This window comes from Zosterops lateralis (assembly GCF_965231275.1).
Source record: "Zosterops lateralis genome assembly, chromosome: 2".
Classification (NCBI taxonomy): Eukaryota; Metazoa; Chordata; class Aves; order Passeriformes; family Zosteropidae; genus Zosterops; species Zosterops lateralis.
Window position 1 is genome coordinate 66,993,549 of NC_139763.1, and position 22,546 is coordinate 67,016,094.

Sequence of the window (22,546 nt, forward strand, 5' to 3'; positions counted from 1 at the left end):
ACTTATTCATACCAACGTAAAATCAATTTCCATTTCACTAAAACTAAAGATATATTATTTGGGTTTGCTACTAATGAGTTTAAAATGATACGTTGAAGGATTCAATTAGTCACCTGATGAATGTCAACTCCTTGTGGAACTTATTTTCTAAACAAAACTTAATTTAATTAAAAACATTAAGTAGAATGGGTTCTAAAAGGCTTCTTGGGTTGCTTTTTTTTTTTTTCCCCCCAGCACAACTGACAGATACATTGCTTCTGTTCTAAATCATGGAGAAAAATTAAAGAGGAAGCAAATTGCTATAAGGATCATCAGTCTACATGAACAGAACTCTGATGAAAAAAAGTTTGAGCTGCTTGATGATGCCATGGATTTGTCACCTTGTCTGTTGTGAAATGATTGTTAGAAATTGTCACCTCTGTTGCCACTGAGAGCAGGGCAAGGAAAAATCCAGAATGAGAGCCACTTGTGTGGGTGGCCTTAAAATTCACTTGCAGTATCTTTCCATAAAATTTCGTTTTCTTGCCGTATTAAGCCAAATGTGTAACTTCAGTCAAGTGAAAATAAAATGGTGGGGAAAAAAGAGCTGGAGAATTGGTGTTCCTTTCATGAAACTCTGGGCTTCGTCACTACTGAGCACAAGATTAATGTGTCTTTGCTCTGAGAGTGAATCATGCTAAGTACCACAAAAAACTGTTATATAAAGGAAGTATTCAGTTAAAATCTCAGTGTGCCTTTTTAGCTTTTTACCAGCTTGCTCAGAGTGGTTTGACATGGATGATGTATTGAAAACTAAGGATCTTAAATTCAGGTTAAATGGCTTAGTCAGCTTATGTCTTCTTTTCAGGCATACAATGTCCCTATATTCAATGCTTAGTAGAAGAACCTGTAATGAAACTACCTTAAAAAAAAAAAAAATCAAGATTCAGTTAAACTACTTCTAAAAAGTTTTTCTAGAATTTACCATACTAGTTCATCCTGGAGTTTTGTAGATAATTTTTCATTCTAGGGGGAATCTGCATAGCTGGGAAGCTCCTTCTGGTTCTCTTGAGTTCTCACTGGTCCTTGCTTTGTTTTAAGGCTTTTTCATGATATAAGAACTCTGCTACAAGTCAGTGTCACTGTATGTTTTAAGTTCTGTTTTCTATGTACTTTTGTGTTGTTTTACAGTATGAAGCACTAAGCTGATTATACAACCATGATCATGGAGAATTGAATCTGTTTTGGTGAGGTTCCTTTCTACATGCTTCCCACAGCATTCAGGAAAAGCAAATCCATCTCTTAGTGATTTAGCTGAGTTGATACGCTCTTGTTTCTCACTTCTTGATTTGTATTGATGTACAGCAGCTAAAACCTTCAGATATGCAAGGACTCTGCTAGTTCTCCAGTGACTGCCTTGAAAGTAGGAGTGGGAGATAACTTACATCCATTCCTGGCTGGAATGTAGACCTCTAGAATCATTCTGAAGTTTTGTCCTTTGAAGTTTCTTAGTGTCTGGTTTTGAAAATGCATTCTATAGTGTTTGGGGACTTGGAGAGGTCTTATAGTTCAGTAGGAACATCGTGTGATGAGATTTCCACAAGAACTTCAGTGCTGCCATACTGAGCTCTGTGTCATCAATTAGGTTCGTTGGATGCAGGAATAGTTGTTCTCAGGCTGGGTTAGCTGAGTAGGTTTCCTAGGTATTAGCTGTGAGAAAGGCAGCTGGATTTGGATTCAAACAGATTGCATATCAGAGATGGAAAACCAATAGCAATTTGGCAAGAAAAACCCAAGGAGTGTGCCTGAAATCCTGCCTTCACTCCAGAAACAGACATGACCTTTCAGTCTTTCTCACTTTTTTCATCTCCCTCCATGCAAATATTTGTATTTCTGACTCATTGCCAGCCTGGCTTAAAAATTTTCTCAGCACTGGTTAAGTATGATGGTGGCAAGGGCATTCGCTGGCTATGAGAATGCAAGCTCTTGAGGAAGCAGAGGACTAAAATGTAACTCAACTAGTTTATTTCTGGTTAAATTTTAGGATGTTAGATAGAAGAGGCTTTCTTCCTCAGGTAATATGTGTAGAGCATCCTTGCCAGGTTGTGCCCTGTTAGAGGGATGACCACTGGGAAGCTTTGTATTGAGACTCTGTGAAGGCTTTCAGCAGCAAACCAGGCTGCTCGATTCAGCTTGGTCCTATGGGCAACCACAAAAGCAGCAGCTCAGATGCTTCCCTGCTATCTGACAGAAGCAGATGTGAAGAATATGAGACATTGGATAAACTGCTTCATTAGCAATAAGATGTTAAAGTCTGCCTGAAGTGCAATTGCAACTACAGTCCTACACTGACTTTAGATTTCACTTCCCAGTCTGTAAATTTTGAGTATTTTATAGCATTCTTATTTCACAAGAGATTTGTGATCATGGGTTTATTACAATTTATGAGGTAACTGTATACTTTTAGTCACATTACAAACCTATTTCTGTCTGCCTGCTCATCAAAAGAAGTGTAGTGCATGGTTTGTTTGCTTGCATTTGGATAACATCCTTGCTCCAGAGATGAATGAATGCCCAGGCATCTGCAATGGACCAGCTGCATTGGCAGCAAAAAATAGACTGTGCTTCTGAAAGGACTAATGAAAAAAAGATCTAAAAGTAGTTTACTTTGTAAGTGAAAGAACTCAAAGAAATTAGATGAGTACCATCACTGAGGCGATACCAAATTGCTCTGTTTTAAGTAACAGCTGCGACACCGAGTCTTGCTGTCTTATATAACAATGATGGACAATCCAGTAAAGAAACAAATAGTGTGTCGTGGATTTACATAGAACAAATCTGGAGAGCAGCATGAACTTTTGTATTTACTGCATTCGAGCTTACTATGGTAATACAAAATATGTAATAGGTGGTACAAAAGATTTTGTGTGCTGTCACATGGTTATAATCTTTAATGTGCAGTGAGGTCAAGAAGGCAAAAAAAATTTAGTTTCCTTGTTCAACAGTGGTGAGGTCTTCTCTGTCTTGTTTAATTCTGTAGAGACACTGCTGTTGAAATGAAATAGCACATGACCCTAGTGGAATTAAGCCAAATCTTCTCTTTAATCTGCAGCTTACTTTTTTTCCTTAAATTGGCCAACATTGCCTGAATTGACTGTAGGAGCCTTCTGTATTTGGACAAAGATTTCATCTGCATCCAAGGTACTTCTGCTTTAATTAGGAAAAAAACCTGCAGCTACCCCTCAATTCTTTTCCTGTCTCCAGTATGCCTGTTGTAACAGATTAAAGTTAATAACAGTTCAATGAGGGGTAAAATACTCCTCAAAAATACAGTTCTTCTGTATCTCTTTTTAACAGTGGGAGGGTTTATTCTCTCTTGAAACATGTTTTAAAAACACTATGCCTTTTGCCAGGCTCCTGCAAAATCTTGATTTTAACAGAAATTATTCCTAGGGAAATGTTAATGAAACCCAGAATTTTTAAAACAAAAAATAAAATTTGGAGCCAAATAAGTAACATTTTATGCAGAAAACTATGCAAAAGAATAAAAGTTGCAATAATCTGCAGGTGCTAGAAAAGACTGGAGACTTAAAACAGGCGGATGTATTTTTTTTACCAGCAGCAAGAATTCATAAACTCTCTGAGAAATAAACCATATATGGATAATGGCCTTCTGGATCTGAGACTAGCATGGTAAATAGGGAAAAAATTAAAAATTCCCATGGAAAAAGAAGGGAAAATATTTGGAGAATTGTTATCTTGTTTCAGTGTTTACCAGAAAAATCTAGTAAATAAAGGCATAGCAAAGCATTAAGGTCATGAGAAGAAATAACTGATTGTTAAGGGAATGGTTAAGTAATCAGTATAGAAAGAAAAGGATTCATCTATTTTGACTAAGGAGGTGCTTGTGTTAGAAATAAAAAGAAAAAAAAAATTCTTGAACAAATATTCATTTTACACAGGGGACGTGAGCAAACAAATGGAAGAACCTGACTGACCAGTAATGTAAGTGTTGATAGCAAAAACATGAAAGGATAACAAGTATTAAAGATACACACTTTCCAGGAAAGAACAAAACAGAGATAGATGTGGAATGTAGCAGACGTGAGAGACTTTGACAATAATGTTGTTGATTCTTTCTTCATCAGCTGTTTGGAAGAATTCATCTTGAGGATGAATTGGAAAGCAAAGTTTAGTCACAATAGTATTGGGAAATAATACTGAAATGTACATCAAAACTATATGACTCTCTTAAACATTGGGACACAAATATTTACTTTTCTTTATGTAGCTGTCTACCTCTTTGCTAGGTCTTTTAATTCCTGCTCTAGGCAGCCACAGGTCTCACTAACACAGTCAGCTGAGTAAAGAGATTTGTATCTAGATTTATTTGGTTGGCATCTTCAGTGGAATAATTGTGTAAGCAAAGAGTCTTTAAGATGTTTCAGTGCACAGTAGCCTGTTACTGCTCCATAAGGATGTGTCTTGTGTAACCCATGTGTCACATCTGCCACATGTGAATGTCTTGTACTCTCTAGAACTCAGATGGAACTGAGATGAGCTCTTTAGCTGAATGAATCACTGAACAGCATTGGTTGTCTTCACTGTGACTCTTAGTAGGAGTCCAGTTTACATTTGGATACTCAAATCTAGATACCCTCACCTCAGACTGAATCTCATCCATCCAGTCAAATATACATATAAATATATTATTTGGATGGATGAATTTGGGTATAATATTATTAAACTACTGACAGAAACTGTACTGTATGTTAGACTTGTAAATAAGTACTAAAACCCAAGTGTTAATGATGATGAGGTGCAAAACTCAAGGGATAATTAACACATTTTAACACAAAATAATAGATAAAAGAGACACAATGCTATTTTAGATTTTTAAAACCTACCAAAACATTAAAGAAAAGCCAGTCAAAAAACCTGTCAGATCAAGTGATGATGAATTAATTCACTTTAAACTAAGCATGTATATATTGCTTAAGTTTTAAGTAAAGGCAGAAACAAAAAAATGCAGGAGAAAGGAAAAATAGCAAATGTCATCAAGTGCTTGGAAGAAGAAATGACCATAACCAAATCCTAAGGAAAACTCAAAGAATTGGATATACTTAAAATGAGGGAAATGCATAATCTGTATCTTAGGATTCTGAAGGAACTGACTTGTCACATCACTGATCTGATAGCAAGTGGTTCTAGTAAACGTGCACATTGTGTGCACTGGAGAAAAGCACTTTTTTTTCCAGTTTTAAGATAATGAGAGGAATACTTGTTGCAAAATGAAATTGAAATATGTATATATTAAAAGGGGCTCATGGTGGGCAGACCTGTTGACATTCTGTAATGAAACAATAGATTTATTGTCACAATAAATATAGTAATCTTGTTCACTGTGACCTCTGATAAAGATATCATATCGCATGGGAAGTGACTGATTAATTTGGAGAAAATGAAAATGAGTAGATTTGTTAAAAGAGTAAAGAGCTGGCAAATGGAACATGATAGCGGTGATTAGTGAAGGAGTCTGCTGGGAGAGTACAGGCAAAGGTCTTCCAAGACCAGGTTTAGGATGAATGTTAATATTTAATGCATGACCTTGATACACAAAGTAGAATTAGATTGTGATATCTCTCTCCTGAAACCAATTATATAATATAATTGGGATCTGGATGTGATTTAGAAAAAGAAAGACAGTGAAGACTAGATTATTAAAAATGTGAGCAAAATTTAATAGTGGATTTAGAAAATAATTAAGAAATTATATTATGAATTGAGAACTGATACAACTGCAGAGGAGCATCTGGGTATTCTAGCTGATGCCTTGTTGACTGTGAGCCATCATTGTGCAGTTGTGCAAAAGGAAAATGCAATCCTAAAATTTATATAGGTAAAGTATCCCTGACATTGTTCAGGGCAGTGTGATGGCTTTTGGCGTAAGGCCAGTTCTGTTCTCCTGCCATAAGAAGGCTGAGCTCCAGCCTGGTGCACAAAGGGGTAGCTAGGATGATAAGATGAAAGGACAGCCCGCTGTGTGAAAGATAATTTTGCAAGTTCAGCTTAATCATCTGAACAAAACGAATGTGGAAAAAAGATACTCATGTCTTCAGTCTATACATGCTGCGGACAAATATAAGGGAGGAAGAACATTTAGTTAACACATTTAAGTACAAGAATAGGTGTAAACTGACCTTGAATAATAATAGAATCACAGAATGTTTGGGTTGGAAGAGACCTTAAAGACCATTTAGTTCCAACCCCCCTGCCATGGGCAGGGAGACCTTTCACTAGATTGTCTTGCTCAGTGTCCCATCTAACCTTGTAGACCTCTGGGGATGGGGTATACACAACTTATCTGGGCAACTTGTACCTGTGCCTCACCACCCTCACAGTAAAAAATTTCTTTCTAATATCTAATCTAACCTGTTCTTTTTCAGTTTAAAGCCATTACCCCTTGTCCTGTCAATATACACCTTTGTAAAAAGTCCCTCTCTGACTTTCCTGTAGGCCCTCTTCAGGTACTGGAAGGTGCTATAAGGCCTCCCCAGAGCCTTTTCTTGTCCAGGCTGAACAACCCCATCTGTCTCAGCCTGTCTTCAGAGGAGAGGTGCCCCAGCCCTGTGATTTCTGTGTTCCTTCTCTGGGCCTTCTCTCCTGCAGCGGGTCCAGATCCTTATCTTGGGAGCCCCAGAGCTGGATGCTCCAGGTGGGGTCTCAAGAAAGCAGAGCAGAGCTGGGCAATCACTTCTCTCAGCCCATTGGCCACACTTATGATGCAGCCCAGGACACGGTTGCCTTTCTGGACTGCAAGCCACACTGCCAGATCATGCCAAGATTTTCATCTACCAACACCCTTAATTCCTTCCAGGCTACCAATCTATGTTTCTACCCTCTCTTACCCTCTCTAGGCTTCCTTCTTGTGTTTGAATTTGTTCAGGAGCTACTTGTTCATCCACACAGGCCTCTTGGCATGTTTGCCCAAATTCCTTTTTGTTGTAATGCATTCTTCCTGAACTTGGAGGGTGAAACTCTATGTTAGAGACTTCTATAATAATGTCTCTACTGGATCAAATTATGAATGAGGTTATGAATAGCAGTTTCCTGTGTTAGAAGTAGAGGAGAACCTGCTTTGGGTGTGTGTTTTATTTCCATTACACAGCAAGCAAAGATTTGGCCAGTGCTAGTAACCAAAAATGGATTCTACTGCTGTTACTCATTCCAACTGTAGACAAGGTAGATGGCTGCACACCTAAGACAGTCTTTCCGCAAAGTGCTTCTTTCTAGACAAATTGATGTGAGTTACCTTTGATGTCCCATGTGGCTCTTCAACCAGCCCAGCAGCTCTCTCAGCAAGTGGTTTGGAAATGGATGTGCTGGTAAGATGTGAAATCTTCTTCCTACTAAAAAAGAGCCATCAGGGGGAATTTTGGTTACAACAAAGGAGCAATTCTGACTGGTCACCCCCAGGTGGCTTTACTAAGATGCCAAGGAGCAGCAGTGTGAAAAACTGTACCTGTGTCATTTTAACACAGTGGAAATGTGTAATGCATAGCTGATAATTGTAGCATATGTTTAATTGCCTTTGTCTCTGCAGTGTGCCAGCCAGAACGATGAAAACAAAAAATGCACATGAACCAAAGATAATAACAAACATAATGCTTGAAGAATTAGGACTATGGTGATGACATCTTTATAGAGAATGGAAATAGTTGTAAAACACTGTTTTATTTACCATTACCCCAGGGTTCCTTAAAGAGGGTTCTTAAACAGCTGGAAGAAGAGAAGAAAAGTCTCCAGAATCAGCTAAAGGACTATGAACTTAGACTGGAACAAGAAGCAAAGGTTTGTAATCATTCTGTCCCTCTAGACTGTAAAATCTGCTATGTTGTGTGACAAACAGACACTGTGTGTGGAACACAATATAATAGTTCCACAAAATGTGTCACTGGAGAAAGGCTCTGCTGTATATCTGAATCTTCTGTATGATCCAGCTTTTAAAATCTGTGCTTAATGATAGGCTGTATCTTGTTTTATCTGTAGGCTTACCACAAAGTTAATGATGAGCGGCACATGTACTTCTCAGAGATCTTAAAGGTAAGAAATGTGTGACTCAGTAACTTTTACTTCTTTAATATAACAACAAATTCTGTTAATGCCATTAGATCAGGATATTTTTTCACTTCACTTGTATACCACATATCTTACAAAAGCTGCTTTTTAAAAAATTTAAGAGCCATAAATTGAAAGATCATGCAGTTTATTTATTTTAAATACTTTTTTTGCTTTTGTATCACTTGGCATTTCGGTGTTCCCCAGCATAGTAAAGTGCCCATAACTGAGAAAACTGGAGCAATTTCTGGTGCTTGGCCATCCGTTAGTCACAAGATTGCTATGCAGTTGAACAGAACAGAAGCAAATCATCAGCCATAGTGACACCCACGTTAGATAGTAATTCCTCCTTTTCATGGGGGAAATTTCCTTTTCTCCTTTTTTTCTTTTAAAGACAAACTATCCGACCAGTTTGGAATGAAATACAACAAGTATTTCCATTAACTTTATAACAGGGATAAGACACCTTGTTTTGGTGAAATCACAGGTTAAATATTATTGCTGCAAATAATATAATGCATGAAATTTTATGCTACAAACTGAAAGAACCTGTAAAAGAATCTATAAAGATTTATAGTACTTCTTATTCTAGAAAAGCTCTAAATTTCTAAATAATGTAAAAGTAATACCTTAGTGTGATATTCATGAGTTGCTGCCACTGGGTAAAAGCCTGTAATTAGCAATGTTTCCATGTGTTCGCACAGTGGGCAACTGATTCCCTTACATGGTTCATTGCTACTTTGAGAAATCTAAAAGAATTTCTTAAATGAACTTTCCAGCATGAAACCAAGAAAAAACCTGGAAAATGCTCATGATAACTGTTAATATCTTTACCTTAGCAATTACTTCTGGAGGAAGAAAGGAAATAAAAGCAGATTTTATTACTGAACATGCTAGTAAGAGGAGTGCCTATGTTCAGCTCCCTATAAAAACACATAAATATGTGTAAAACGCCATTTGAAGTGAGGTATATGCACTGGCATATTTCATAATGAGGCACTGGGGTCTAGGATTTTGCCATCATCACTTCAAGGTAGTTAGTGCATTATATTTTCAGCAATTAATTATTTACTCTTATGATTTTAGTATCATATGAGATCAAAATAGTCATCTTTAGATTAATACTCCTATCTTTAGTTCTCTATATGTCAAATAGCCATTCAAAAGTAGTTATAGAGGAATCCTCTGTAATTTATGAAGAAAAGATCATGTCTAAGGTGCAAAGTGTCACATCTGTTTTAGGTCAAGATGAAATTAATTTCCCTAGAGACTTTCCTGTCCCTCGTCCTGGGCTCTAAGCAGAGCCTAAGTGAGTAGTTTAGACTAAACATCTAAACATTGTACATTGCTGTTCTGAGCAGGGCAGTCACCCCCACATCTCAGCTGCTGTGTGCAGTTTTGAGCACCTCAGTCTAAGAAGGACATCAAAGTACTCGAGTATGTTCCAGAGAGGGTGAACAGTGTGGTCTGGCCTCAAGGGCAAGATTTATGAGAAGCAGCTGAGGTCACTTGGTTGGTTCAGCTGGGATGAGAGAAGGCTGAGTGGTGACCACAATGCTGAGCAGTGACCTCACCCCACACTACACCTTCCTCTGGGGGGGCAGAGAAGGGGAGGGTGCTGATCTGCTCTCCACAGTGATTGGCTGTAGTGGTTTGAAAGCAAAGCAAATGAGAGGCTCCAAGTCAGAAATACAATTTAATAAGAAGAAAGGAAAAAAAGTAAAATAAAATAAAATAATACAAAAGACCACTGACAGAGTCAGAATACAACCTGAGCAGGATGGTGGAAGCAGTCCAGGTGAGGTGCTCTTCCTGAAGCAGTGATCCTGTAGAAAGGTCTGGTAGCTCTGCTCCTCTGGGAATCCAGTAGGTAAGGGCTGCTTGCACTGTCGCACATACCAGCTTATATCCAGGTGAGAATGCTTGGCTCCTCCCCCTGGGCGGAGCATCTCACAATGGGATGAGGAGTTGTGAAGTGGGTCCTTGATGGCCCATTAAACAGAGATAACTCCTGGAGGGAGTTACCTGTGAGTCATGGGCCAGGCGTTGATGGGCAAATAGCCCAAAGGCAGGGGCCTGGGAAAATACCGCCCCACCTGGTTCCAACAACTCATGAAGAAGGTGATAGAAAAAATACTTGTGTACATCCTACACTGCAACCCAGGACGCTGGTGACAGGACATGAGGAAAGTGAATGAAGCTGCACCAGGGGAAGTGCAGATTGAACATTAGGAAAAGGGTCTTCAATGAAGAAAGGGTGGTCAATCACTGGATCATGACTGCCTGGGAATTGGTCATAGCACCAAACCTTTCAGACCTCAGGAAGCAATGGGATGACATTTTAATTTTAGGTATTCTGCAAGGAACAGGAAGTTGGAATTGATGAACCTTATGGATCCCTTCCAACTTGGGATATTCTATGGTTCTGTGGTTTACTGTGGATTTCAAAAGTATCAGTCCTTTATCTGTTCCCTTCAAGTCTTCTTCTGCCATGACTTTGATTTGACTTTTGTATTATTTTAAAATCTGCGTATGTATGCCTTCTCTTTTAACAGTTCACTTTAACAATAGAGGCAAAAGTAGATGAACATTCAGTGCAGACTCTTTCAACTGTATTAAATAATCAATGTTCTAGAGTCTGCACATTATTATTGGCTGTTGTTGAGTTAGAAGGACTTACCCTAGGCTAACAATTTCCATACCTTGCACAGTAAATGTTCTACAGGGTATTGCTGTCCTGTGACAACAATGTATCCTAGTGATATTCTTTTATTTACTGAGAATGGATATAATGTTCTTTTAAGCCTTTATTTTCTTTCATTATGTTTATAATTTTTTTATAGCTGACAGTAAGGGAAAAAAAAGGAGAAAATCATAGAATGGAAGTTTTTTACTGGTAGGTATTAAAAAATACCAGGTGTTTTAGGTTTTTCCTGCTTTTTTTCTGGATCTCTCCTGAAGCCTGAGGCAGAAGCAGAAGACAAAGATGTTTCTGAGCAGTCATTGCTTTTATTTACCTTTTTATTACTGAGTATTTTTCTGCTATTTTTTATATTTACAAAATATATTCTTAGTGCCTTGATGTTTGTCTTGTCTGGTCCATAAGGACATAGTCAGTTTTAAATGATAGTTTTAAAATAAGTTAAAAAATTCACAATCTTGAGAACTTATGCTAGGGGCACCACTGGTTTCTGGTGTATACTTGTTTGGTTTTTTTGTTTTGTTTTCAATCTGGCAGAGCATTGGTTTGGGATTTAGAGTCCCCAGATCTCAAAGGCACTCCCTGGTGGTGTTCAGACAGCAGTTTGAGAGCCAAGCAAAGAACTATAGCGGTTCTTTAAAAAGGCAATTCTTTCAGGCCAGATTTTTCTACAAAGTATTGCTAGCATAGTGAAATCTGACTTGTGGCTGGGATTTCTTTGCAGGAAAGGCACAGGGTTATAGATTGCTGTAGCTGGAAAGCTGCTTGTGCAACAATGCTAATTTTAGTTGGGGTAGGCCTGAAGTAAAGTGTACCAGCAAAAACAGTGCTATGGATAATAATCATATACACCAGCACTCTATATTCATATAAATTACAAAAACAGTGAAGCAACCCTGGCATTGTTCTTGCCTCAGAATCACATCTCCTCGGCCATGATAAGATGATAAATTATACTAGCCATCATCTTTTATGCTGGAGTTCCTCAAGTACAAAAATTTCTTGCCTTCAATAAAGTAAATCTGTCCAAATCCTTTTTACTTCTGTAACTGTGATTGTGGTTAGGATTTAACTTGTTTTGTAAAAATTTGTATATTGCAGACCTCAGCTAAACTTAACATTGTTGAAAAGCAAAAAACAGATGCTCTGACTGGCAAGGGAGAAAAACAGATACTGAGGTAAATTTCCTTTATATTCCCTGTTTTCTGGTTTATTATTTTTTGCTAAGTCCTATGTTTAGAACATTGCAGTTTTCTGTTCATGTTAAATATCATGGCAAAATCCCACTGATGAAGTATTACTCAACATAATTTTTGATAATGCTTTTCAATGATTTTTATTTAATGCGAATGTTGAAAATACATATTTTTACATCACTGTTAACAGACTTCTCTTTAGTTTTATGGGTTAGAAATATAAATTTGAAAACAGTCCACCTGCCCTGAGATATATAGAAATAAAATTAATTTCTGATTATAATACCTGTGGATAAGCTTGAAATTGGAGGAGATTTATTTTTTAACTGAACTGAATATATTAAGAATATGAAGTGTGAAGAATATAGGGAGTATATATCAAAAGTTTGTTGGACCCAGTCACCTGCCTCCAGTGGCAATAAACAGATGCCTACAAAAGTGTGGAAGCAAGAAGATATAATACTTATTTTTTAAACTCTCTCAAATACTTTATATTTGGGGACTTCCTAAGCTAATATTGTTTCTATATATTTAGTGTCTCACAGTAAATACTCTTCCACAAACCCACTTACCTATATTTTTAAAATGAGCATGCACAATATATATTGGGATCATCTAAAAATGTAATGAGTAAATTACATGATATTATATAGACATATTTGCTTACTAGCCTTTTCCTTCCATTCTGTGTAAGCACAGAATCAAAGGATTTCATAAACTGGAGCAGTGAATCTTCATGTTCCAGGAGAGGATATTAGTAGAATTTGAATTAATACAGTACAATATGAATTCAGTTCTATAACTGAAGTTTCTCAATACATAAAAAGCACTGTGTGGGTTTGAAGTGCCCCATATGCCACTGTATCACTTCTGGCCCTGGTGATATTTAACATGGTTCATACAGAGAAGGTCAGAAATGTAGAACCAGGAGGATTCACTGGCTCTGCAGTGAGATTAAATATCATCAGCCAGATATGGAGGTTTGCTGAGGGTTAGCACTGATTTGTGATTATGATGGGGTTTTTTTGCAATCTATTTTAGTAGACCATTACTTACCCTGAAATTATATGACAGTGTGTTTCTGTAATTTTGTTCATTATCAAACAAAAGAAAATAAAGTATGAAAGAAAATAAAGTGTCCTGTAACTGCAGGTCTCAGAAGATGTGTGGTATAACAAAATATCCCCTTTCAATCCATTTTCCCTAAGAGGATTTTTCTTACTTTTCAATGTTCTTTAAACACATGAAGATAATTTTTCATCCTTTAAATTGTCCTTAGTATAAAAAGGACCTAGTTTTCAAATGATTGACTTTTATAACTAGTGACTTAGAACTTTCAGGACAAACTTTGATCCTTGCTTGCAACGTGGATGTATGAATGGGGATTTGGCATAATTTGTATTTTGAGAAAATACTAGAATATAGGTATGAACCCCATGAAGATCACAAGGTAACTACAGCCATTGTTATATTATTCCTTTTTAATTATGTTTTGATTTATAGCCTGAGGTTTTTTTGTTCAAGCTGACATTAATGAGAAATAATTTCATTAAAATAAGAGAAGACGTGTATCTTCTTGAGAATAATTTGAATTTTTTTTTGTGTAGAGTTCTTATCTCACCTCTGTTGCCCTTTTACAAAATATCTGCATAGGAATTCAAACCATACTAAGAAACTGCTTAATGCTTGTTTTAACTATAGGAATAGGTACAGAAAGCCCATCCTGTGTATTAAACCAACACTGAAAACATTTTTGGGTAGTAGATGTTCTACTAATCTACTAATGTTGATGCATTCAATTTCCTGGCCATCCAAAACAGAAGCAAGTTCAGCAGAGATCCTTTTTGTGGTTATTACAGGACAAGAAGATAGGCTAGCTGACAGTTGGGAAGAACATGGATGTCTTGATGGCTCATATCTCTGTTGCATTTTGAGCAGCCAATTTATTGTCATTCTGACCCTTGCTTTTACACTGAGACTTATGGTGGGGCTTATTAGCTCAGTTTCAGCTGCACTGCTGCATTTACCTGGCTTCTAAGTCTGTAAGTCCAGCTGGTTTTGACTGGAAGAGGTTTTGCTGCCTGCAGAATTCCAGACAGGCATTTTCTGTCTACTTTGTCCAGCTGACAGTGATCTACAGTTTAATCAGCTCATTTTGAGTAATCAACTGATTTGAATTTGAATAATTGATTACTGAGCACAATGGGGCCTTGGATTGTGATCTTCCAGCTCTGAGTAGAAGTAGCTCCATATCTGTATGGGCACTTGTCCCTTCAAGACCAAGACTTGTAAGAGCTAGAACAAAGGATGTGTCAATCCCAAGAACACTAGTGAGCCCTAGATTTGACTTCGTTGGCTCTTTCCCCACAAATTTGAAACTTGCACAGATACCATCATCATACCTTCTATCACATACCTTGGTATCACGACAAATGTAATGGTGTGATGTTCTGATATATTTTCCTTCAAAATGTCTTCGCTTGAGAAAGACACAGAAGCTCTATATATTGTTGTTAGAGTATGTAAAGTGCTGTCTTTCCTCTGCAGTAATGAACAGGAAGAGAAACAAAGGGAGCAGAGAGGCAGGCTTCTTGGTCAGGAGAATGACCCTTCCAGCTTGAAAGAGAAAGGTGTTTGGGGAGGCACCATTCTTTCCCTGGAGATTTTTTTACATTCCTACTGATTTCTTAGAAGATCAAGATGGAGCTCTTGCTGTTTTCATGTAGATGATGTATGTATCCATGATGAGTACCACTTCAAAAGTCTGCTGGTAGCATCTCCTGCAGGCATTTCTGGTGATCATGGGCTCAAGAGCCTGGCTCTCCAGAGTGGAATACCTGCAGAGAGCCGTAAGTACATCTACATGAAGTGTTCCCCCCTTTTCTGATGGGAATTCTTTAACTGATGAAAATGTCTCTGTGGCCAGTTATCACTCTCCTAGTGCCAATATTTAGTATTCTGTTCATGTTCTTCAAATGACATCACTTTGGTAACAGGAATCATGAGAGGAAGATTGAGTTTGCAGAATAATTAGATGCTCTGCTAACCTGCGAGTCTAGAAATATACTTGGTTTTTTTTCCTCTCTTAGGTTTATTAATTCACAGTAGCAATCAGATATGCAAATATAGAAAGCATGCACATTTTTAGCTGTTAAAACTTACAGGCAATGTGACATTTGCTGACTAACTTCACCCATTTTATTTCAGAGGAAGACACAGTGTTCCAGGAAACCTGAAGATGGTTAATCCTCAAAAACGATCCATTAAAAAGACTGTAGGAGTGAAACAGCTTCCACCGCTAAAGCACTGATTTAATGTTAATGCCAAGAACTTCCAGTCACTTTTTAAAAAATTTAATTTGACTGAAAGTTTCTGAATTGAAAATGAAAGAATTTGTGTCTTATTGCAATACCAGACCCAGATTGGGATGCCTTCTTGGCTGCCTTAGTGTAAGTGTTCCTCTGCCTAATGCAATTGCTCTTCTGGTTGCCATCTTTGTACTGGTGATCTCTGAACCTTTCCATTCTGCTGCTCATCAGTGATTCTGAGTGTGAGGGTGTTGAAAGACTTGGAGAGTATTTAATGTCTTTATACACTGTGTAGATCCTTGAGCTATGCAGCCATGGAAAACAAACAAGCCTCTAGCATTTTTGACCTCTCAACCAAGAAGAAAAAGGCAGACTAATGTAACTTGAAGTATTGTCTAAATATAACTTTTTTTAAAAGCTGGCTTGTCATAGATGCAGTATTGACTACCACTTTCTGTCTGCATGGTTTAGAAGCACAGCACCATTTCCAGGTGCTTTAGGCACTAGTAATAGCTAGAAATCATAGAAAAATTGAGCATTTTTTAAAGGAATCTTCAGAGCCTTTAAAAAAATGAGGAATAGTTGTTTCTTTTAAACACTATATATATGTGCTATAAAAAAACACATATCCTGATATTGGTATGTTGCTCTTTGAAATTTGAACTCTCAGATGAACCCTTGTATCCACAGTCTCAGAGTCATAAAAATCTCTGTCTTCTTCAATGGTATTGATCCTTCTACTTTTAGGGTCCAAAATAGTTCCAGTCCTAAATGTCATCTCTTCAGTGAAAGTAGAACTACTTTGTCTTTTCATTCTTAAGCACGCAATTATTGTTGCAGTTTTATTGCCTACATTTCAGTCATTAAATTTGGCAAAATTTTTCAAGTGGCAATGGGAGAAATATTTTGGAAATGAAGCTTCAGTCCTCTGGGTTACATCTTAAAAGCTGTTGGCAGAGCAAATGTGGTTACTTGACTGCCCTTTATTATTTTAAGAGCATTCCTAACTCTTTGCCATAAAGTATTTTGCCTCTTTAAGAGCAGTACTAATAGTTCCTTATTACTGGCAGCATTAAAGTGACACTGTAATTAAATTCACAATAAAAGACAAACCATTGGTGTCATTCTAAAATGCAGAAAACAAAGACCTGCAGCATGGTACAGCATATTCAGTATGACAATCCCATTTTTTTCTCTTACATAGTATGAAAATCATTACAGATATTTTTCATGTTACCATGATGCACATGGTATCATTCTTTCATAAGCAGGGTGGTCTGCCTGGCTGGTTTTTTCCTCACAGCATAGCACAGCTGGTTAGGTTACCATTCTTCTGTTTGTGTTTTTCTCTTGAAAAATTTCCAACTGTTCTTTGTGCTGGCATTTGTCATTGTGGTGAAGGAGAAGGGAAAAATCACCATAATGGTTCTATTGGCATAAAAGACGAGGGACATCTGCAGTAGTAAAGAAGATCCAGTCCTTGGATTCATGCAGCAAACATTTCCTACTGCTGTCTCTTAATCAAATGTTAATGCACTCAAGTCTGGTCTGTGTAGCACCTCAGAATAACTGGAAATACTGCAGTAATATGACAGAACATTTTTTCACAACAAGAGACTTGGATGCTTCCCTCAAGAATAGTCCTCACTGAGGACTTAAAAAGAGACTCTTTTTGAATTCTTAAAAGAGATATTTATTGGTACAGGAATGACCTGGGAGAAGGGCAGAATATGTCCTATCTAGTCCCTGTTTCACCTTGCCAGGAACAATTTGATTTGATTCGGGATTAGAAATGCAGTAGCATGATGATTGTTAAAACATGTGGTGTTTGACCATTTTAATTGTATGTCCAGCTGTAATCTTTGTTGTGCAAAATGGTTGTAGTTCTGTACTGATATTCTTTGGCATTTCATTTTCTCCCTAGTTTTCTGAAAATAAGGATGAACCTCATAATTAAATTTGATTACTCCAATTTCTTTACAACAGCAAAAAGAGAGTTATTAATTTCAAAAGTGTAGTATCTCTTTGGATCTAAATAAAACTTTTGCACTTCTAGCTTTCCCAAAACATGTGTGAATTTTTGTTTGATTTGGTGGGTTTGGGTGAATGAGTGTTTTGAAATTCCTGGGTTTATCTTGTGTGAACTTTTCTTACTGTTTTGTTGTCCTGTGAAATGCAGTTTGTTGACATTTGCAGCAATGAACAGTTAGATGGCTTTATATAATGTCTTCTATATGAATATTTCAGTACATTTAGGATTAATTAATCCTTCAAAGCATAATATGCAGTATTATTTTAGGCCTAGAAGGCAGAATCGAAAGCTAGGTTTATTTGAAGTCGATATAGGAGTATAGTGAGGTCTGGTTTTCCCCTGATTTCACTAAAGGGTGATCTTTTGTAATGCTGCCAACCATTTCAAGATAAAGTCGGCCTCCTCTTAAGTCTCTGTGCATCATACATGACACTGAAGGAATCTGAAACCAGAAATGGAAAACTGAATTGCTGACAGCTGTGGTCAGTGATTGAATGGAGCTAGACATCAGAGGAAGACGGGATTAGAGATGAAGGTTTGAGTCTGGCCAAACTTCTTCCTTCAGTGTACAGTGTTCAGAATGTACTTGGGATTCCCAATATACTGATTGTAGTGTGTAAGTGGCTTTAATTGATGGACTGGGAAATTTGATATCCTAACTTGGCACTTGAGAGTATGCTTCATTTACATGATTTACTCATGTAATTCCACTAATTTCAGATGAGTCATGATTTTGAAGTAACTAAGGCATTTTAAGTATTTACCCATAATGTTTCTGGAAAATATCAATTTAAAATCTCAAATGCTGGTAAGCACATGTTTCTTATTTGCAAAAAAAAAAAAAAAAAAAAAAATCCCTTTCTTTTTTTTTCTTTTAAAGTCTCGTCATTAAAGATGGTATTAAGTAATAATATTTGGTTTTGATTTATGAGTTTAGCACCAGTGTACTCTTCTATGATGGAGTAAAATTAAAATGGGTATTGGACAGCCTGTGTGACTGACTATTAGGTAACTATGCAGCATAACCACAGGCTGCAGACAACTGGGGTGATGATCTTCCTCATATTCAGGATATCATTAATAATAAGGAAGATATTTTGTTGCTTAAATACTTTGTTTAATGAGTTCTCTGTATTTAAAATGACTAGTTGATACAGCTGACAGTTTCCCTGATTCCTATGATATTCCATCTCCACTGGTAAAGATGAAGTATATAATTTAGCCTTAATACATTTCCAGTAGAGGAGGATGCTGTGCAGGCCTTTTTACAAATGTGATGCAGACACAGTAGCAAGCTACTTTATAAATTAATAAATAAGCAAGTGAACCTTTGTGTTATTAAGCTTCTGCTGGTTTTGCCAGACCAGTGTCAAACTGTACTTTGAACTAACTCTAGTTGGAAGCCGATATAATGTGCATAGACTAAAATTAGAGCTAATTGCCACAGTTTTATCTCTTTACACATAGGTATCACACTAATGACAGACAGCTTTAGACTGGATAATGAGACTTTTCAAAGGTGGCAGCACCTTATTTACTTGGCAGATCAGTTTAACTCTCTCTTCCAAAAATACAACCATTGGATTTAGTCCTTTACAGGTTACATCTTAGAATCCAGTTTTCCTGCACTTCACAAACCTGTGCCATAAACTACCAATGAAGAACCATACAGAGATCAAATGAGTGTCTCATGTCTACAGGAGTAGCATGCAGGTGGGGCCAGGCTTTTCTGTGGTTCTGGGAGCAACTCAATGCTCCACCCCACAGAAAGTGCTCTTGCAGGCTCCATTTCTAGGCTGGTAAATTTCCTATGCTCTGGTTCCCGTGTAATTTCTCACCCCTCCCCTTGTTGCCTGGGAGAAGATGAATTCTGCTTCAGGAACCCATCTGTAATTTGGGGAGAACAGTATGTTTCTGGTGCTGAGAAGTGACACAAAGATAAATACACCGGTGCTGGAGGGAAGCCAGCTGGTAAAACCACAATGAATCTAAGTAAGTCTGACCTAAATCAAATGGGTTTTATTTTGTCTTACAATGAAGATGGATAATATTGGTGCTCTGTTGGTGCAAAAACAGCTGTGGCTGCTGCGTCTTACTGAAGATTTGCCAGTAAAACTGATGTCAGGGTATTTCCTGATGACTCAGTGTGACACAGCAGTGACACCAGTTGCTGTGCATATCTTGTTACAGAGAAAAATGTCAGCTCTGAAAAGAGAAAGACCCCATGTGAAATCCAGGAAAGGCCTCACTCCCACAGCACCCTACAATGGGCACTCCCCCTTGCATCTGTCTGGTCCTTCCACAAGACAAGCAAGTGTCATCTAGGGAATCTGCTCAGGAATGACGTGGTGTAACGCAGCAATGCAGACTGGGGACCAGAAAAATTGGGCACAGCTGAAGGGTTATTTTGGGGAAAGGATGAAACAACAAGAGTGTGCACTCTTGACTAGTCCTGTGCTGATTAGGAATAGGATGCTGAGAAATCTTTAAAAATATGAAAAAAAGGAAAAATCAGCCTGGGAATCATCTGTCCCAGTTTGCAGCTTAAAAGTCATGCATCTAAGTCTGAGCTAATCACTGTATACTCAATGAGCAGTCAATGGGGAAAAAAACAACAGACACCTTCAGAGTGCAGCTCCTCTCATTCTAACAGAGATGCTTAAAATGGATCAGATGACACATCAACTGGATTTCTTTCCCCTGACTAGAAAGACAATATAGGATGACAAATTCCGAATAACCTGTCCAGCATGTAGAAAGGTAAGCTGAACCCTGTTCTTGTAAATTTCTTTATTTTTCTTGCTCTGGCTAGGGACAGTGACACCCAAGATCAGTAGAGGGTCTCAGCCAAGAAGTAATACTGAGCTGCAATTTGACTCTCCTTAGGGCTGATCTTTTTCTCTCGCAGCAGCCCAGCACTCAACAGAGGACCTGTTCTTTAGGCATTGAATTTACAAGACTCACAGATCTATTCTCATGTTGCATCAGTACTTACAAGGATAAATTACCTTTCTTTTTTTTCTTCCCTTTGAGTATATTTGGCAAGCTCCATGTTCTTTTGAAATCAAACCAACAAGCTGCTGCCTTATGCTAAAAAGCCCTCCCTAAAGCCTGTAGACCTCCAATACACAGGTGGGAAAGTACAGCCCATAGATCAATTTGCTACAGAGTTTAGAAGAAAATCTGATGCAATTGTGATAGGAATCAATAACCCAGCGATCAATCCCTTTTTGTGTGTTCCTGTCTCTTAAAAAAGCTGACCTAAGAATTTACAGATAACAAGCCAAATTATTGCCTGGGCAAATGTGTTCTTGGTGGATTAAAATAGTTTGCAATTCCTGCCAGGGCTGCAATGGGTGACAGAATAATTTCATTAGTATAATATATTCCTAGGGCAAGAATAATTTGTCCAAATACACTTAAAATGATTGGATGAAATCATCTACCTTGCCTTAGGCTGCCATTAGAAAGCACTTATCAGGCCAGACCTTCAGTCTCATTGACACCTGTGCAGCAGGGATGGACACTGCTCCTGTGGCACAGCTCAGAGAGGTGTGAGAGCCCCATGTCCCTCACTACCTGGAGAGGAGAGGAATGGAGGATCATATGTCTGTGCTGAATTTTCTATTCCAGACATCTGGAGCGAAGCACCAATCCTGGAAACATACCGTGTTGTGCTGTGCTCATTGCTGCCTTGGCAAATATTGTATCAGTACCTCCAGTGGCTGGTGCTTCTGGGTGTACCCACAGATCTGCTGAGCTGGAAAAGTAATAAGAATTCCTCACAATTCAAATCAACAACAGTCTTGAAAGAGATGGAAGAATCTCTCTTTCCAGTCTAATCAAAATTAGAAAACAACAATCTTGATAGTATATAACCACACTCTGTTCCTTGGCTCTGTGTTGATGCTTCAGTCATCCTGGGCTGGGCATGACCCTTGTTCCCCTCACAGGTCCTGATCCCCAGCTCTACTTGCAGGCAGATGTCCTGCCCCAGCCTTGGCTCTCCCTCTCCCCAGGGAGATGCCCCTGGTGCTCCATCCCCAGTTTGTACTGCTCCTGATGGGGGCAGTGAGATGGTCCCTGCCCTGCCCAGGGATCCCCTGCAGCTCCCACAGTCCCCAGTTTCAGGGGTCACTGCCTGCCACCCATCCTGTCAGATTTGCACTCTTTGGTGGTGCTGACATAAATAACAATTCGCTGACTGCAGGAGTGATTTACTTTAAGCACTTCAGCACCTGCTGTTGCTCATTACGGGATTATCATGCCCCAGATTGTTCCTGGCAGCCCGGGGTTTACAGTGTTAGCACATGGCACATGTGTAAGGTTACCTTACAGGGGTGGTGGGTTCATGCACTTGCTCTGTCCTCTCCATGACCCTGCTTCATGCTAAGACCTCATGTGTGACTGGAAGCCATGTTTTAGACATGTGACAATCAGAAAAAAATAAATCAACAATTAAATCAGCATGAAGGCTTTTAATGGTAGATATCTGCATTTGAATTGGCATCTCATAGTTTAGGATAACAGCACACTCTCCACTGTTGGCTTATTTTGTCACTATGTGGATATCATTGCAATTAGCCTTTCCTGAGAAGGATAAGAAGGATGCAAAGATGGAGCTTGTGCTAAAGGCTCTGCAGACATCTGGCATTTCACACTGTTCCCCTGGGCTGGCAGTCAGTGGGGGAAGTTATAATAGTTTTTAGGGCACATATTCCAAAACTCTTGGCAAAAATAGCTGTCTCACTCCTCCTGGTAATCTCCCCTGCCTACTTAATTGCTTAAATTGCTGGTTCTTCTGTTTTCTGGTGTCTGCAGCACATCCTTTCTCACTGCAGCATTTCACAGGACTGCAGACTTAGAGCTTCAACTTGTTTTATTAAAGTTGATCACCTGCAGCCTAAGCCATAGAAAAGTCCAATTATTATTTTCTGGCCTGGTAACCATCTGTTTCCTAGTGCCAGTACCAGCCACAGCGGTGTCTGCTATGTCCTCTCTGAACTGTCTCTCCTCTCACCATCAAAACTTTCACTGGAAATTACTTGAACTGTACTGCTTAGGATGGCTCTATGGCCAACTATCACTTAGGAGCAGTGCCCATTTCATTTCCAAGTAAGGAAAGATGGAACAGTCTTTCCCAAAGATACAGAAAATGGGAAAAAGAACATGCTAACACTACAGAGAACAAAGCACCCTGCAGCTTTCTCAG

General features: G+C 38.3%; 1 protein-coding gene across 3 annotated transcripts in view; it reads left to right on the forward strand.

Annotated features, from left to right (window-relative positions):
- LOC310905713 (coiled-coil domain-containing protein 169-like) overlaps positions 1-17,360 on the forward strand; it is a 29,954-nt gene extending 12,594 nt beyond the window's left edge. For all 3 annotated transcript variants that reach the window (XM_083854344.1, XM_083854346.1, XM_083854345.1), the window contains 4 exons: positions 7,732-7,830; positions 8,029-8,082; positions 11,900-11,976; positions 15,202-17,360. In XM_083854344.1, coding sequence (XP_083710470.1) covers positions 7,732-7,830; positions 8,029-8,082; positions 11,900-11,976; positions 15,202-15,304 — 333 coding nt within the window. In that variant the 3' untranslated portion in view covers positions 15,305-17,360. The remainder of the gene's footprint in view (positions 1-7,731; positions 7,831-8,028; positions 8,083-11,899; positions 11,977-15,201) is intronic.
- The last annotated feature ends 5,186 nt before the right edge of the window (positions 17,361-22,546 follow it).